At 43.7% G+C, this 18,976-nt stretch overlaps 1 protein-coding gene across 14 annotated transcripts in view; it reads right to left on the bottom strand.

Moving 5' to 3' along the window:
* The window catches only part of LOC139277138 (microphthalmia-associated transcription factor-like), a 403,865-nt gene that overhangs the window by 234,097 nt on the left and 150,792 nt on the right, over window positions 1-18,976 (bottom strand). The window contains exon 1 of one of the 14 annotated variants that reach the window (XM_070895182.1): window positions 8,431-8,510. The exons of the other annotated variants lie outside the window; for them this stretch is intronic. Within the exon in view, the coding sequence (XP_070751283.1) occupies window positions 8,431-8,486 (56 nt within the window). The 5' untranslated portion in view covers window positions 8,487-8,510. Of the gene's footprint in view, window positions 1-8,430; window positions 8,511-18,976 lie in introns of those variants that run through there. 14 annotated transcript variants of the gene reach the window in all.

Below are 18,976 nucleotides of genomic sequence, written 5' to 3' on the forward strand. Positions count from 1 at the left end.
GAAGGAGGCAATCCAGACAGCCCCTTTCTGGCCTGGATATCCAGGATTGCAAGACCATCAGCAGGCTGGGGCCATTAGAGGCAGCAGCACCTGCTGCTGCAGGAGGGCAACGGCTGCGAAGAGGATGACAGGTCACCGATTGCAGTGCGGGTAGGTACAGCAGGACCGACGAGGTAGGGGCGAAGGATCGGCAAGTGTTTATAGAGGGAAGTGATCAGGGCCCAGGAGAGGCGTGAATCTGGGGCCCAGAAGAGGCAAGGGCAGCACGGGCCAGCCCACACTACGATATGTACGCGCACTAAGTCCACGCAGCAAAGCAGGTCTCCAGTCGTCTTGGGTAATCCTTGACACTGGACCAAGACCTAGCTCTGCCAAGCCCGTGTGGTGGCTGGTGTGCAATGGCCACCACACGTTAAAAAAATCCACACACAGGCATCTTCCACCCTTCATCATGTAGTTCAGGTCCTGCAATATTAGGTCCTTCATTGAAACACCTGTGAACTCATCCCTTTTTGGCGTGGAAGCAAGTCATCCTCATTTCGAGGGACTGCCGATGATGATGATCCAGGATTGAGTCATCCGCCTGCAGTACCAGTGAACACAATCCAAATTCCCCTTTCAACACTTGTCCCACACCTTAACTTCCCTCTGTTACTGACCATCACAGCGTCCTCTTGGCTACAATACTGAAATAAAAGCCCCCACAAAGAAAACTTTCCAATCCAACTTCATCTATATAGGCAGTCAATATTACACTAAAAATCAACTATCAACCCTTATGCATTCCCTCAGTGAATGTCTTCCATGTGACTATGCCACTGACCCTCCCAATGCCTGCCCCCAACCAAGCCTCGGACGAGCTACCATCAAGGACGCTACTCAGCGTCGAGCTTGCGACCAACATCTCACTAGGCTCATACAACAGTGCCTGGTCTCCAGTCGTCTTGGACCCCGTTGCCGCTGGAACAAGACCTTGCTCCGCTAAGCCATTGTGGTAGCTGGTGTACAACGGCCACCCCACGTTAAAAGAACACACGCACAGGCATCTTCCACTCCGTTATCTGTCTCACCTGTGACAGGGACTGTGGCTCTTGTATTGGACTGTTCAGCCACCAAAGGACTCATTTTAAGAGTGGAAGCAGGTCTTCCTCGATGATGATGATGATGATGCCTGACCTAGTGATGTTGCACAGTGCTGCCCCAGTGGCAACAGCATGGCTGTGGAAGGCTGCTGACATTCAGTGGGGCACACAGCAGATGGCCTTACAGAATGACCTCAAGGAGCTGGTGGCTGGGAGTGTGAAATCGAGTGTGTTTCTTCTTCTTCACTCTCCTCTCCCTCTTCTTGGTGACTCACTGGCTGGACAGGCTGGATTTCTTGGGTGTGTAAAATGAGGAAAGCACAAGGGTAGGGTTGAGGTAATCCGCAAGGAGGGGGAGGGGGGGGTGAGTAAAACAAGAGATGCATGCTTACACCATGCGCCACTTGTTAATCAGAAGAGATTGTGGGAGGAGGGGAAAAAGTGGGATGCGAGAAGGAGGATAACATGTGAGGATACCGACATCTTGCATTCTTTCAGCCCCACCGTTGGCCAAGGGCTCAGCCATGTCGCTGCCAAGAATGGCCAGCGCCGTGTCCTCCAAGGGGGTGAGGTGAAGCTAGGAATGTAAGGAGTGCCTCATGTTTGGTTGAGACTGCTGGTAGGTCAGTGATGGGAGGGGTTGGGGCCGTGCATTGAGCAGCATGAGGCTAGTGGTGCAGTTGGTAGGAGAATGCTTTGGAAGATGCATTCATTGACCTTGACCACTCGTCTGAGGCCATGAAGCTTCTATGGGCACTGGAGCTAGGTCCTGGGAGTGACACAGCTTCCTTCTTTCTAGAGGGCCTCCTGAACCACTGTGGGCAGAGGATCCCTCTTCCAGTGTTGACCCCCTGCCCAAAGCTGGAGTACTGTGTCAGAGGCCCTGGAGGCCCTTTCACTGGGCTGATGAACCATGTGTGTTATGCTGAAGCACTTTTTATGTGCAGATGGCAGCTCAGCTTTAAGAGCTGCAGACTGCCTAGTTCGGAAGAATTTTTAATTTTTTTGTGCAGAAGGCAGCTCAGCTTTCAGAGGCGCAGACTGAATGGGCGGGTTCTATAATGGGTGGCTGATCTGATATTGCCCATTTTACACTATCGCTAAAAGTTAAAGCTGCCAAAAAATCTGTAAAGATTTCTACCCTCATTGTATGAGTACTTAAACAATTAAAAACTGTTTAAAAAGTTGTTCATTAATCATCTTATGTATAATGTTAGTATCAGAATAAAGTTTCCTTCTAAGGGTTGAACCAGTGACCTCGGCTATAAAACAGAGTCCCAAATTCCACGCAAGGCCATTTCACAAATACAATTTAAACACACTCCCTTTGCCACTTGGAGCTTGAACAGAGAATGTGACTAAGCATAATAAAATATTACAAGCATGCAGCCCTTTCACATTTAATGAGTTGCAGCCACTTAAAAAATGTTGGTACTTGTTTAGAAGATTAAAAAAAATCTAAACAAATCTACTGGCTTTGCAAAGACAGAAGTGTTGGGAGAGTTCAAAAGGACATAAATCCAAAATGGAGTCACAAAACAGAGTTTGTGGGCAACTGGCAGAGCAGCACTGCAATAAATCCTTATGGTAATGGTTGGCAAAATGGACTTGTGGCTCTGTGAGATGGCTGGAAGAAGGTTTGCCTTATTAGACATTGCAAGGCATCCTCCGCAGAGGACAGAACCATGCCTGCCTGGAGGTGGGGCTAGGCTCAACAACATCGACAGTATCTGCAGAACTTGAGAACAGGTGAAAAACAAGGTGGCACACTTTAAGGAATTCGGCATGGCATTTGGCACAGTACCACGTATCTGCGAGATGGTCCAAAATTCTATGGCAACAAAGCGTTGTCGGCTCACTATTTAGTACTCATCCATGCAAAGCCCTCACACAATGTTATAGCTCCTTCCTTGTATCTCATGCATACCCACACCTCAGCAGAGCACACCGTCAAGATGCAATGTACAATGCCGCACTCGCACTTTCCACAGCTTTACAGATCAAACCGCTGTAATACAAACCAAAGTTCCCTCTAAGCTGCACAGACGTCTGCAGAACCGGCTTTTCCAATGTAAAATTTTGTGCATGCGTGAAACTTTGAATGGGCCACACAGCCCAATAAAGGGACCGTGCACCCAAATTTAAAATTAGGGGGAATATTGATACGAACATGATCACCGACTGACACCCTGGATGAACTTCAAAAAGAAAAAAACAACTTGCATTTATGTAGTGCCTTTCATGACCACCAGGTGTCCCAAAGCGCTTTACAGCCAGTGAAGTACTTTTTGAAGTGTAGTCGCTGTTGTAATGTAGGAAAGGAGGCTGCCAATTTGCACACAAGCTCCCACAAACAGCCATGTGATAAGGACCAGATCATTTGTATTTGTTTTCAAGCTATGCGTTTGGCAGTCGGCAGTGACCCCTCCTACTTTGGGAAATGCAGCAGTGCAGTGACATTGGCAACCAGGTCATGTCATCCAGTAGGAAAGATGATGAAAGTGCTGTGCACACAGACCTGTTCGTATATGTGTGGATAGTACATTAGTTAACACTGAGGTGTTAGGCAAAACTGGGCCAGAGGCATAACAGTTGGTGGCAGTGACGACCTTGCCAACCACTTTAAGTAGATTTTGTTAGATTTTGGCTGTAAGTGCCCTTGCTGCAGATCAAATTAAATAAGGACAGAATATATGACTTATAAATGCCGAATGAATTAGATCTGCACACTCTAGTCAAATTACTCCCTGCCCTCTAACCGTGCTTCACCTGAAGACTAAATCAACGGTCGCCGTTTTGGTGCGTGGGCAGGAACATCGGCAGGGCCCAGGTACAGAGGAGTGGGAAGGTCGGGGCGGATGAGCAGCGAGTGTTTGTGGCGAGATGCGGTGAATGTTTGTGGCGGAGGAGCAGTGAGAGATCATGGCGGAGGTGCGACAGATGAGGGTACGGGGCTCAGAAGAGCCGAGGGCCCAGGGGCAGCACGGGCCCAGCCCACACTGCGATATGTGTGCGCACTAGGTCCGTGCAGCAGAGCAGGTCTCCAGTCGTCCTGGTTTACCCTTGCCACTGGACCAAGACCTAGCTCTGTCAAGCCCGTGTGTTGGCTGGTGTGCAACGGTCACCCCACGTTTAAAAAAAATGCACGCACAGGCATCTTCCACCCCCTCAACTGGAGTTCAGGAATGGAACATCAGGTCCTTCATCGAAACACCTGTGAACTCTTGTGGAAGCAAGTCATCCTCGTTCGAGGGACTGCCTATGATGATACTTGCTGTCTTGATTTCTTTCCTCCTTTGTAATGGCATAGGACACTGACTAGTTTTTAAAATCAAAATGTTAGAAGTATAGAACAATATAAGAACATAAGAAATAGGAACAGGAGTAAGCCAGAAGGTCCCTCGAGCCTGCTCCGCCATTCAATAAGATCATGGCTGATCTGATCATGTATTCAGCTCCACTTCCCCACCCGCTCCCCATAACCCCTTATCGTTTAAGAAATTGTCTATTTCTGTCTTAAATTTATTCAATGTCCCAGCTTCCACATCTCTCTGAGGCAGCAAATTCCACAGATTTACAATCCTCAGAGAATAAATTTCTCCTCATCTCTGTTTTAAATGGGCGGCCCCTTATTCTAAGATTATGCCCTCTAGTTCTATCCTCCCCCATCAGTGGAAACATCCTCTCTGCATCCACCTTGTCAAGCCCCCTCAGAATCTTATACGTTTCGATAAGATGACCTCTCATTTTTCTGAATTCCAATGAGTAGAGGCCCAACCTACTCAATCTTTTCTCATAAGTCAACCCCCTCATCTCCGGAATCAACCTACTGAACCTTCTCTGAACAGCCTCCAAAGCAAGTATATCCTTTCGTAAATATGGAAAACAAAACTGCACGCAGTATTCCAGGTGTGGCCTCACCAATACCCTGTATAGCTGTTGCAGCAAGACTTCCCTGCTTTTATACTCCATCCCCTTTGCAATAAAAGCCAAGATTCCATTGACCTTCCTGATTACTTGCTGTACCTGCATACTATCCTTTTGTGTTTCATGCACAAGTACCCCCAGGTCCCGCTGTACTGCAGCACTTTGCAATCTTTCTCCATTTAAATAATAACTTGCTCTTTGATTTTTTTCTGCCAAAGTACATGACCTCGCACTTTCCAACATTATACTCCATCTGCCAAATTTTTGCCCACTCACTTAGCCTGTCTATGTCCTTTTGCAAACTTTTTGTGTCCTCCTCACATATTGCTTTTCCTCCCATCTTTGTATCGTCAGCTAACTTGGCTACATTACATTCAGTCCCTTCTTCCAAGTCGTTAATATAGATTGTAAAAAGTTGGGGTCCCAGCACTGATCCCTGCGGCACCCCACAAGTTACTGTTTGCCAACCAGAGAATGAACCATTTATCCCGACTCTTTGTTTTCTGTCAGTTAGCCAATCCTCTATCCATGCTAATATATTACTCCCAACCCCATGAACTTTTATCTTGTGCAGTAACCTTTTATGTGGCAACTTGTCAAATGCCTTCTGGAAGTCCAAATACACTACATCCACTGGTTCCCCTTTATCCACCCTGTTCGTTACATCCTCAAAGAATTCAGCAAATTTGTCAAACATGACTTCCCTTTCATAAATCCATGCTGACTCTGCCTGACTGAATTTTGCTTTTCCAAATATCCTGCTACTGCTTCTTTAATCATGGGCTCCAACATTTTCCCAACCACAGTTGTTAGGCCAACTGGTCTATAGTTTCCTGCTTTTTGTCTGCCTCTTTTTTTAAATCTAATATAAATAACAGAACATATAAAAAATATTGTATCAACACTGCATTAAAAAAATGATAAAAGTCTGTGGAACTCAGAGCTTCTTCACACACAAAGCTTCTCTTACTTCCATTGTAAGGAGGCAAAAAACAGCAAGTCTGGCATAAAACCAGCTCAATTGCAATAAGTGTTTACTTAAATATTTTGCATCAAATTTGGGGCTTTAATTAGGTTACGCCACACAGCCACCACGAATGCTTCAGTGCACTAAATGCAAAAAACAGCCAAATTGCAGCCCAGCATGAACTGGGCACAGAGCCTGTTTGCCCAATTCAGTAATGCATCCACTGCACACCAGCTGACACATGACACCACTCAATCTAGCCTTTGATTTTTTGGGGGAGAATCTCTGCCACACACACACACACACACACACACAAGTATCTCCATTTTGAAAGCTGCAAGGGACAAACTGTGAATTACTCATCAATACACTGAAAAACATTTCTCCATTTAAACCTCAGAATATCAATTGCTACGCATTTGCAGGAAATTAACTGCCTGCTGTTACGTCATGAAAATATACAGTTCTGAAGCTGAGAATAGCACAAAACTGTTACCACTTCATCTTCAAAACTTAGAAAAAAGATGCCCATAAGACTTATTTTGTAGTCTCCTCAAAATATTTTTTTTCAATCACCCCCAGGGCCACAACAAAAGAAAACACCCAAAATATAGCACCAATGACCAATCTCACTGAAAGGCCCCAACAATGGCCGATGTGGGAAGTGGAAGGTGGGGAGTGTTTGATGACGGAGTTAGAGAAAAGCACTCGATTCCCCAGGATTGATTGCCCTCATCTTGATAAGGCACAAAAATTAACTAAAAAATAAGAACAATATATTTCTTAATAGATGACCACTGAAACCAAAAAGATAACATTATCTTACCATATCAGACCAATGACCTGGTGTTAAACTAACATACAGCTGCTGAAATGTGAGGAAAATATTTGGTTATTTCAGCAGACAAAAGAGCTTTCCAGGTTTCAATTTCTCGATAGACCAACAAGTAACAGCACAAATGTATTTTTAAAAGGATCTCACTTGTGGCAGTATATCTAAAATGGTGAAGGGCAATAAATGGCTTTCAGATCATCTCTGCAGTCCCAGGGATGTGTTTGAAAATAGTTTCACTATTTGACAGAAGAGGCTGCCACTAAAATGTAACCAATGGGAAGCATTTAGTTTACCACGTTAAGGTAAAAGGACTGAATCTTTGCCACCTAACCCCATCGGAAATCGCAGATAATACACTGGAGGTGGGAGAAGTGCCTCACCACTAATCTCTTATTCATTGAAGATTGAAATTGTGCACAGCTAACACAGTGTTACTCACCTTTGATCGGCAGGTACAACCACAGAATTAAGCTCAGCAAAAACACATCTGCCAAGCACAAAACTAAAACTTGGAAGTTTCCATCAACAATGTTGTGTTCCATAAATAAGGTGCATGCATACAAACATTAAAATAATGATTTGCTTTATTCTGGAGGAGGCAAATATTTAAATGTTGAAGACAGCATGTGACATTTTCCTACATATTGGCATTTTTGTTTCACCTTTAATTCATTTTTAAGTTCCTCTTAAACAACTATTTATTTAGTAAAAGCGTCAAACATCATAACTTGCCTTCTGATAAGTGCCACATCATTAAAAATCTAGACTATAATGGCATGCTTCTGTTTTACACTACCTTTGGTTTCAATTTCTAACATATTTACCGGAGCCCTACTACCATAAGACGATGCTAATTCAGTTTAAGAAAACCTTCTCTTGTGACCCATGACTACTCAGTAAATAATTAATAAGTTCTACTGCTGGCTTTTTGCTTTCATTTGAACTTAATAAATGACCACAATGATGATTCGCTTCAGTACTCATTTTTTAAAGACATTCTTAAAATTCTAGACTCTAGTACTGGGGAGTAGAAGAAATATTGCTCTAAACTTCATGTCCTGAAATGAGCATGTGCCCGACAACGCATCCTCAGATCCAAATCATATTCACACTTTTGCTCCCTGTACAAGTCTCCAGTTTTGATATCTTTAATATTTGACCATCTTATGCAACACAAAGGTTGAAGTGAGGTCGTTAGAAGACATTACGAAACAACCAACTAAAATGTTTGAGATTTTTGAGCTCACACCAATGTATCTGAATATTTATATTTAGCTGTGTTCTCACTGAGAATGTAACGTGTTGTGTACAGACACGTTCACCGGGCAATGCAAAAAGATTCTGGAACAAGAGGTAACCGTAAATGCTCACAGTGAAGAAAAACAAAAAACTGCAAAGGAAACTCAGTTATAAAATAAAATATCTCTTTGCAATACACTTAAAAATCAAGATTGTGAATAATTATAATAAGAGCAGATTTGGAATGAGCTTTAAACTCTCACAACCTGTCACTGTGTAAAGCTCTTGTGCTACTTAACACATTTACAAGTAGAAAAATAGTGTTTAATTTGTTTTTAAATTTTCAGTTAGAAACTTCCTGCAAGTTGTGAAGTACTTACATGTAAAAGCTCTGGAATGAGCATGGTCTGAACATTTGCACTCCAATAGCCTCCATCTTTTTTCCTGAAAGGTGTTCTGCAAGCCCTTGGAGAACAGTGAAAGTCAAACTCTACGGCAGTATGTGTGTGTCACTGGGGGAGGCTCCAGATAAGGCCCTGGTAACTCCAATCCTAGCACAGCTCTCTGCCTAAGTGGTGCTTACCATCTGGCTGCAGCACAAGACCTGTTCAATCCAGCACCTGCATGTGACACATGGGCCGGTTCTACTACTGACAGTGTAAATTCACGTTTGCAAACATCATCTAAAAATAATGACACAGATCATCTCCATTTAATACATATCCTGAAGGCTTGTCAAATAGTGCTCTCTATGTTCTACAATTATGTACTATTATAATCAAGTACAAAACTCATACTGCTGTAACATTAAAATATCTGAATAAACTATCGAGTTTGTAAATATGACAAATCTTAAATCCAATGTAATCTATCTGTATTTATATGATTATAAGTATACACTTGAACCACCTGAATCCTGTGTTGCCATCATACACGGAGTGGGCGAGGAGAGAGTTCCTCTGATTTGTTAAATACTATCTCTTTATCTCAGCTCTATCTATGTCATAAAATGCAAACAGCACGCAATTTAGTTTGGAGGTACTTTCAATAGAAATTACAGCCACTGTACTGTTAGCATCATGTCAGTCAGAAAAAACACACAAACTGATTGAACTAGATCCCAAATAGAAACGTATACACTACTGGAATTTATGCTTAAGTAAGTGCAATCATTGGCTCTCCCTTTTCCTTTCCTTCAGGTGCCAACACACCTGCTGTGCATTTTCAGCACTATTTTTATCTCAGATTTCCAGCATTTGCAGTTTTTCATTTTATCTTGTTTGTCTCTTCCTATTATTTACTTGAATTGCATCTACCAATTTATTGGAGAAACGTTTTCCACATTTGCCTATTCTACACCTAAACTAGATGCTCAAATAATCATTTAAGTTCAATTTATTGCCAAAGTTAACAGTGGTTTTAACCCCGGAACACACGTAGGTTTATGACGTATTTTCTCACAGTGCTGCAATAGTTAGCAGCTAAAACAATTAAGAGTAGTTTGTATAAATTGCACTGCATTGCAAAATATAATAGCAGCTTGAAGTGATAGGGCAGTTTAAGTCAACATAAACAGGTTAAAGGTATGGCATCTGCATTAATCTACATGTATAGAGATTATCGAGGTCGGGGCAAAGGATGGGCGAGAGACTGTAGAGGGAGGTGTTCGGGGCCCAGAGGAGGCACGAGTTCAGGCCAGTGGCCCAGGGGCAGCATGGTCCAGCCCACACTGCGATATGTGTGAGTACTAGGTCCGTGCAGCAGAGCTGGTCTCCAGTCGTCCTGATTAATCCTTGCCACTGGACCAAGACCTAGCTCTGTCAAGCCCGTGTGGTGGATGGTGTGCAATGGCCACCACATGTTAAAAAAATCTACGCACAGGCATCTTCCACCCTTCAGGATGTAGTTCAGGTCCTTCATAGAACTCATCGTTTTTTGGCATGGAAACAAGTCATCCTCGTTTCAAGGGACTGCCTATGATGACACATGTATAGACTTAAACAAAAATGACCCTCATTATTATAGACTTATTCGAACATTAAAAAATGGATATATCTGCTGGCATATATGCAATTCAAGCGACTATACTACTGTATATAAAGAGAAACAATACAGTTCCAAAGCAATATAGAAGATAGATATTTAATAAAACAATGCTTGTAATCCAGTTTTCTGCTTTTTGACCTACAAAGAACCTGCATTCTCTCTGGTTGATTTAGTGATCGGGTGCATTATGAGCACCTTTTGCATAGTCAGCTTTATTTACATGATGTGAATGAGATCCCAGACCTTACTGGGCCTGATGTTAGGAGCTCAGCAGTTGGGTTGGAAATGAATGTGTCTTTGAGAACTGTTTAATAGAGGTGAAGGATAATATTAAATACAGCCATTTAAAGCTATTACCGAAATGTTGATAGCCTTTACAAAGACTTCTACTGTGGTTAATGTATATATTTCAGCCTTTGCAAAGGCTGGTTCGTTAACAAAAATGGCAACAAAACTCAAGGGTTGGCACAATAAATGTGGTAGGGACAAGTCTTTGGTCAAGGGATGAAGCAACATAATACTTGAACCACTGTTTGAAGGTTGGTAAGGTGGAGATGGCACTGTATGAAATGAACAGAAAATTAAGTGGAGTCCTAAATTGACAAAAAAAATCCAGCATAACTGATCACCACCCATAGATCCACTTTAAACACGTTATCAGATGTAACGGATCGGAAAATCTACTCGTGTCCAAAGATACATTTCTTCTTGTAAATTACTTTTGTTCAAAATAACCACAGCAAGAGAAAATAAGGCCCATTTTACAGCTGTTTTTCTGCGTTATATAATACTTGCTGCAAACAGTCACCAAGGCTGCGATTTTCCCAACCTCGGCGGGTTCGTGGCAAGCAACGTCCGTGGCGAGACGAGGCCCCGCTGCTGGCTCCATCCCGACCTCCGACGGGACTTTCCCCGATTGGACTTCTTAAGCCTGCCCAGTACCTTTCCCGGCCAATCAGAAGAATTGGGCTGGCGGCGTCATTTGATGACGCGTCATCAGCTGGTTTCCTTAAAGGGACCATGCGCAAATTTACTTTGACATTTGTGCTGTCAGTGTTCTGATGAGCACGGCAGAGCTGCTCCCAGGACTCCCTTCATTTGCTTATGGAGGGGGTCACAGCACGCACGGAGGTCCTCTTCCCTTCCCATGGGCGGAAGAGACCTTCCCACAATGCCAACACAGCCTGGTTGCACATTGCACAGGAGGGAACAAACAGGGTTATTGTCAGGAGGACCAGGCTGCAGTGGTGCAAACCTTTCAATGATCTCTGTAGATCGGGAAATGTAACTGCAAAGCCACACTCAACCTCATCCTGCTGTGACACTCATCACATCCCCATCACTCTGCCTTCCCTACCCTACTCCTGCACATCCTTACTCACACCAACTTACCTTGCACCTCCACCCATCCCTCTCTCTATCTACATTGTCACATCCCCATCTCACTAGCCACCCCTCTCACCCTCATCCTAGTGCAATCATACCCAACTAACAACACACAAGGGTAGGCACTTGGGTGTTTTAGCCAATGTTCATGTGAAATTTCTGTTAATGTGCTGTCAAACATTGAAATCTTTATTTTCAACAAATTGCTTTCTTGGACAGATTTATGCACACCTTTGGAAGATGGAAGTAGCTTAGTGAGTTGTAGTGAATGGTGAGACATAACGGTACCCTGCACAATAGTGGTGAGTGTGAAAGGAATGGCTTGGGCATTGAAGGGATACTTTATGGTGCTGGTGTGGGGTGGTGCCAACCTGGCAGGTCATGTGGCAGCCAGGGTGTACAGCGTCAAGTGAAGTAAATGCAGCCATGGTGAGGCCATCCCTGGCCTCCCAAACAGATTATGTGCTCCGGTGCTGATGCCCTCGGTCCTGTGCAGCATCGGGTGATTACGGAGAAGCTGGTGTGATGTTGGTGCTGCTGGTGTGACTGGTGATGCTGTGTTGGGGATGATCGTAGTCAGATTCTGAGGACCAAGGCGAGACAGTATGAAGTGAACCCATGCTGATGGCAGGTGACATAGAGATGACAGAAGCGATCTGTCAATGGTGGGAGAGGTAATGAGGTCAGACTTCATGGACACATGTGTAATGACTTGCAGCATCCTGAATCTATAGTGGAAATGCAGTTTAGAGATGTTAGTGCTGAAGGAAAGATATCTGAATCAGCAGGGAGCTTTGAGATGATATTTGAAGGTGTCAACTCATCAGCTGATTCAATGGCCGCTGAACTCCTGCCTCCGCTTCACTGACGAGGTCTAGGCACAGTGGGAAACCCTTGGGAGACCCGTGAAAGTTAAAACGCTGGTGGGAAAGCATTAAGTGACTGTAAACAAGCCACTAATGATTTGGATTGGGTCTCCCGCTGCTGCCCGTCGGCGCTGGTAGACCCGACACCGGGGAATGCAGGTGTGCGCATTTTGATAGCCGGTTCCCGACCCACTGACAATCATTTTAATTTTCACAGCTAACCCGCCACCAATCGGGTCTGCTGAGTACCAGCAAAATGGCAGCCAGAATGTCACTGAGTGACTCTGGAGCATCAGTGCCTCCAAGTTCAGCAATTGAAATACTCATACATTTATACAGAAAGACTGAAACTGAGCACTTTATCTACAAACTGGGCTGTGTGTCAAATGTTCAAAAAAATGTAAACACTATTTTACTTCCATTAGTAACTGGTGATAACACAAGCTAACATACATTACTTAAAAACATTCGCCAAGTTCACAGACATCAAAAATCAAAAGTTTGTTTTAAAAAACACAAGTTGTTAAAGTAACAGCATAAGTGGAACTGAAATGCCAGTCTATAACATTGCCATATACTTTTATCTGGAAATAGATAAGCATTGACGCCAGTACAGTAAGCATAAACTGTGTCATTAAAAAGGTGGAACATCCAGAGAGCAGCTACACGTCGGGATAATACGTAGGCTGGAGGTCTCAAGACAATTACACAAACAAGGAGTTCTAAAGTTTGAATGATTTTCAAATATGATCTGAGCAAGTAGATTGGCTAAGTCTTGTAACTCACTTTAGTTCAGAGCTAAAGAGCTGCAACAGTTAATTCAAACTACAATAAATTTGTGGTGAACTTCAAGTCTATTAATTATGTGATACTGCAATAAACTTATATAGTTTACTCAAGTTATATATATATATATATATATTATACAGAGAATAATTTATCCAATTGAACTTGATGAATCTTCGGTCCGGCAATGGCCCAGTAGGTGAATGGTATAATACTGAGCCCTTGAGACATACAGATCAGGAAAATCGCCCATCTACGCTGATTTAACTGATCCAAACCAGGATAATAGTAGAATCAATGACATTAGTCTCAGCAACCCCGGGCAAGAGATAGGAAATACATTATTCAGGAAGCTAAATGGTGTCCAGGTAACCATATGAATTCCTGCCCTCACAGAAGGCGGGGGGGGGGGGGGGCGGGGGGAGACTTGCAGTGAGGCTTACGGTGAGGGAAGGGACAGTCTACAATTTAGGGGCTCCTGGCCTCACTCAGCATTCATGCATATGCACTTCCAGCGGTTGTTTATGGTGGGATCTGGGAGTCCCTGACCAAAGACCGCTCTAAGTGGAGGAAGTGCATCCGGGAGGGCGCTGAGCACCTCGAGTCTCATCGCCGAGAGCGTGCAGAAATCAAGCACAGGCAGCGGAAAGAGCGTGCGGCAAACCAGTCCCACCCACCCCTTCCCTCAACGACTATCTGTCCCACCTGTGACAGGGACTGTGGTTCTCGTATTAGACTGTTCAGCCACATAAGGACTCATTTTAAGACTGGAAGCAAGTCTTCCTCGATTCCGAGGGACTGCCTATGATGATGATGGTGGGATCCTGGCCAATTTTCTCCATCCCTAACTCAAGGGTGTCGAGACCATAGGATAGCTTTCTGAGTACATGGTGCCATTAGAGAACCTTACCAGCGAGCAATGTGTTTGGAAAATCGTGGATGCACTGCGTTCAACGAACCGATACCCGCTGGCAGCAGGTGAGATTCCTGGCACCAGCATGTACTTCGAGAATGACCCCCCACTTATATTGCTGCAGTGCCACCCCTGTTGAGATCAGCTAATGCATCACAGCAAGGTTCAGCTCCCCACCACATTTTGGGCCATCAGAAAACCATCAAGTGTGACACTTAAAAAAAAATGCTTACACATTAATTGCAAAGGTCATGATTCAGTAGTTTTAATTTCACTTTGCCTTGGAACTGTGAAAGCTCAATAACAAACTTCTCTTGTTTTTTTACAGCTTTGCTAATTAGATTTTTTTCTTGTTTAAGATAGATCATAATTCTTTGAATTAAAAATTAGTTATTGATTATTATCCCAACCTTTAAGGAGCGCCATAATGGTTGTTATTAGCAGCAGAAACACCAATATTGTGAATCTATCACATCCATCCTATCACAGACCTTCCCTTTTGTTCTTTTCTCCCCTGCCCCTACACTTGCTTAAAAGCCTATTACATCTCTAACTTTTTCCCATTCTGACGAAGAGTCATTGACCTGAGACGTTAACTATTTAGTCCAGTTTGGTTTTAAACAAAAATTGCTTTTATTGGCTTTACAGAGTTAATTACTGCCATGGTTGTCCGTGTAGTCACTCAAGAGTTTGAAAACCACTCAGAGCATTGAACCGTGATAGCCAACGACCTATACAAACCAGTGATGAAGCAGAATCCTGCCCCCACCCCCATCCCTTTCCCAGAATCAGCCTTTGACTTACTGGAGGACAGTCTCGCATAATAGTGAACAATTTAGCAGCAAATAAAATCTAACAGCCTGTAATAGCACTTAATTTTACAGGAATACCAAAATTGTGTACATTTCTTCTAAATTATTTCCGTAGAGATAAATGGAATGAAAGTTATTAGAATTGAAATTCAGAAAAGATCTCTCAATGCTCAGAATTAATAGTTGAAAGCACAGGTTGAACCTCCCTTATCTGGAACCCTCTGGACCTGGCCTGTTCTGGATAAGAGATTTTTCCGGACGAGGGGTGGTCACGTTAAATTGGATGGTACAGGTACTGAGCAAGAGGATATCGGGGCTGTGGCTGGCTTGGGACTGGGAGTGCAGCAGAGAGATCATGGTGGGGGGGTAGGGCGGTGGATCAAGGGGTCAGGCCAGCGATTGTGGGAGTCGGCAGCGAGGAAGGGCTTCAATTTGTTCATGTCGGAGTTCTGCGCATGCGCCACCCGGTGGCCGGGAATGGTTCTGGACGAGGGGTGGTTCTGGATAAGGGAGTTCTGGATAAGGGAGGTTCAATGTGTAGTATTGAATAGCTAACATTTTGAAGTGTCTAATATTGAGGAGCAGTGCGCAACCAGCACTTTCCATAAACTAGTATTATTTCATTACAAACTGCTAAAGTGAGGGTAGCCTCTTCATGACCAAACGTTCACAAAAAATATACATTTTTTTAAAACACACAACATAATGACGTAAGCATATCACTGCATCACTTGCATGAGGCGTTACTGTGACAAAAACGATATACAGCTTTTCCCCTTTCCTGAAGGAAACTAAGTTAACCCTGCACTCTTACATCAGCAGAGCTCCGCTACCCCATAAAATGCCAATCAAAATGTTGCATCAATCCTATAGGTATCCCGGAATCCTGCTTACCGAGAAGGGAGCAAATATGCCACCGACACTTTGATTATTTCAATCTAAAAATTACTATACCCTTACATTTTCCTTATTTTGGAGCCTCTGTTAATCCATTAAGCTTTGAAATGACGACATATTAGAGATCTGTACTGTTTCATTTCATAAGACATTCGCTTTAATATTTTTTATGGGAATTTATAGGTTCCCAACCACATAGTAACTTTAAATAAGAGACTTGGATTTATAAACCACCTTTCGCAATTTCAGCACATCCCAAAGTGCTTTACACTCAACTAAGTACCTTTGAAGTGTAGTCACTGTTGTAATGTAGGAAACGCGGCAGATAATTTGCGCACAGCAAGCTCCCACAACCAGCAAAGTAATAATGACCAGATAATCTGTTGGTCGAGGGATAAATATTAGCCAGGATACTAGGGAGAACACCCCTGCTCTTCATCGAATAGTACCAAGGGATCTTTAATGTCCACCTGTGAGGGCGGATGGGGACTTGATTTAACGTCTCATCCTCCGACAGTGCAGCACTCCCTCAGTACTGCACTGAAATTGCTTACTACATGGCTGGGAGCAGCCAGTATACATGGAATATCCACATTATCTGGATCTGGACCTTCTTTGGCTCATTGCTATTTGAATAGTGTAACTTTGGGTCCCTTTGTTTCTTTAATTCTTCAGTCCATTCGAGGAAATATGCAAGACTGATCTACCAATGTGGAATGCAAGTTTTCTCATTCAACAAGGAAGAGAAGGCCCATTGCCCATCCATGTGATAGTTCATTATAGCCTGTTCATTGTTTCTAGATCCTGGAAATTGATTCAGGACTTTAGGCAGGCTTCTGAACGAACCACACATGTATCTTTGAAGTCTATTTTGATCGATAATTCTGTAGCTAGAAGCTGCCAGAAATTGGGTACAAATACAGTTCACTAGTCTACTAAATGGGCAGTGATTAATGAAGAAGTTTGTGTCAGAGTCTGGGAATTTAGTGTCATAACTATTTTCCCCATCATGGATGCTTAGTCCAAACTAGAGTTATTACTTCTGAGATTGATCAGAGTTTTGAGACAGTCTTTTGAAACTGGGACTGCAAGTTAAGTAAAGCTTTATAATTTAGCTCATCTGCAGCTGAAACCCTCATTCATGCCTTTGTTACCTCTAGACTTGACTACTCTAACGCACTCCTGGCTGGCCTCCCACATTCTGCCCTACATAAAACTGAGGTCATCAAAAACTTGGCTGCCCGTGTCCTAACTCACATAAAGTCCCGTTCACCCATTACCCCTGTACTCGCTGACCGACATTGGCACCCAGTTAAGCAACGCCTCGATTTCAAAATTCTCATCCTGGTTTTCAAATCCCTCCATGGCCTCACCCCTCCCTATCTCTAATCTCCTTCAGCTTCACAAACAACCCACTCCCCCCCCAACCCTCGAGATGTCTGTATTCCACAAATTCTGCTCTCTTGAGCATCCCTGATTACAATCGCTCAACCATCGGTGGCCGTGCCTTCTGTTTGCCTGGGCCCCCAAGCTCTGAAATTCCCTGCCTAAACCTCTCCGCCTCTTTTCCTCTTTTTCCTCCTTTAAGACGCTCCTTAAAACCTACTTCTTTGATCATGCTTTTGGTCATCTGCTGTAATTTCTTCTTATGTGGCTCGGTGTCAAATTTTTGTATTATAACACTCCTTTGGAGCGCCTTGGGACGTTTTACTACGTTAAAGGCGCTATATAATTACAAGTTGTTGTTGTAATGCAATCTGCTTTGTTTGTTCCATCATCTGTTTAATTTTATTTCTTAATAAATCTAATTTTTAGTTGTAGCCTGCGATATAGTCCGTCAACGTTTTACTTGTCCATCAGTTGTAGAGGTGAGAATGTATTTTGTAATATTTTTAGTATACCTCATCAGTAAAAGCACTGACTGTTCACCCTGTGGCATGCTATTTCTTATTACTTTGCACATGAGGTTAATGCTTCTTCAGAACGGGAGCACGTGGAAGTGATGGTTTGTGTTAAACATGTCAAAAAGTATCTGGAGCACATCAAAATTGTTACAATTAGTTGCGTCAGCATTCCCGCCGACCTGTCCATTCATGCAGCATTCTTTTGACTAACGATTGTTAGCAAAAAGTGATCTACCCAAAGAAAGACACATGCCTGGTAATTACACAAATGAGTTTTAAAGTAGACTTACAAAAAAAAAGTGTTGGCCAAAATTAACACAGTAAAATTAAACATTGCATTAATACAATGTTTGCATTAATAAAATCCACATCCGGACCGGGGTCAAACAGGGCTGCGTCATTGCGCCAATGCTCTTCGCGATCTTCCTCGCTGGAATGGAACTAAACTATAGAACCAATGGGAACCTGTTCAAACTAAGTCACCTCCAGACCAGATCCAAGGTCGCCCCATCCTCTGTCGTCGAACTACAATACGCGGATGACGCTTGCGTCTGCACACATTCAGAGACTGAACTCCAAGCCATCGTCAAAATCTTCACCGAGGCATACGAAAGCACGGGCCTCACACTAAACAACCGTAAGACAAAGGTCCTCCACCAACCTGACCCCACCACCCTGCACTGTCCCCAGGTCATCAAAATCCACATCACGGCCTTGGATAACGTAAACGATTTTCCATACCTCTGGAGCCTGCTATCAGCAAGGGCAGATATCAATAACGAGGTCCAACACCGCTTCCAGTGCGCCAGTGCAGCCTTCGGTCGCCTGAGGATGAAAGTGTTCGAAGACCAGGCCCTCAAATCTGGCACCAAGCTTATGGTCTACAAGGCTGTAGTGATACCCGCCCTCCAATATGGTTCAGAGACGTGGACCATATACAGTAGGCACCTCAAAGCGCTGGATAAATATAGTCAACGCTGCCTCCGCAAGATACTGCAAATCCACTGGGAGGATAGATGCACCAAAGTCAGCGTTCTCAATCAGGCCAACATCCCCAGCATTGAAGCACTGACCACACTCGACCAGCTCCGTTGGATTGGGCCACATCGTCCGCATGCCCGACACGAAACTCCCAAAGCATTCGGAACTCTATTCGGAACTCTTACACGGCAAGCGAGCCCCAGGTGGGCAGAGGAAACGTTTCAAGGACACCCTCAAAGCCTCCTTGATAAAGTGCAACATCCCCACTGACACCTGGGAGTCCATGGCCAAAGATTGCCCTAAGTGGAGGAAGTGCATCCGGGAGGGGGCTGAGC

This window comes from Pristiophorus japonicus, chromosome 12, assembly GCF_044704955.1.
Source record: "Pristiophorus japonicus isolate sPriJap1 chromosome 12, sPriJap1.hap1, whole genome shotgun sequence".
NCBI lineage: Eukaryota > Metazoa > Chordata > Chondrichthyes > Pristiophoridae > Pristiophorus > Pristiophorus japonicus.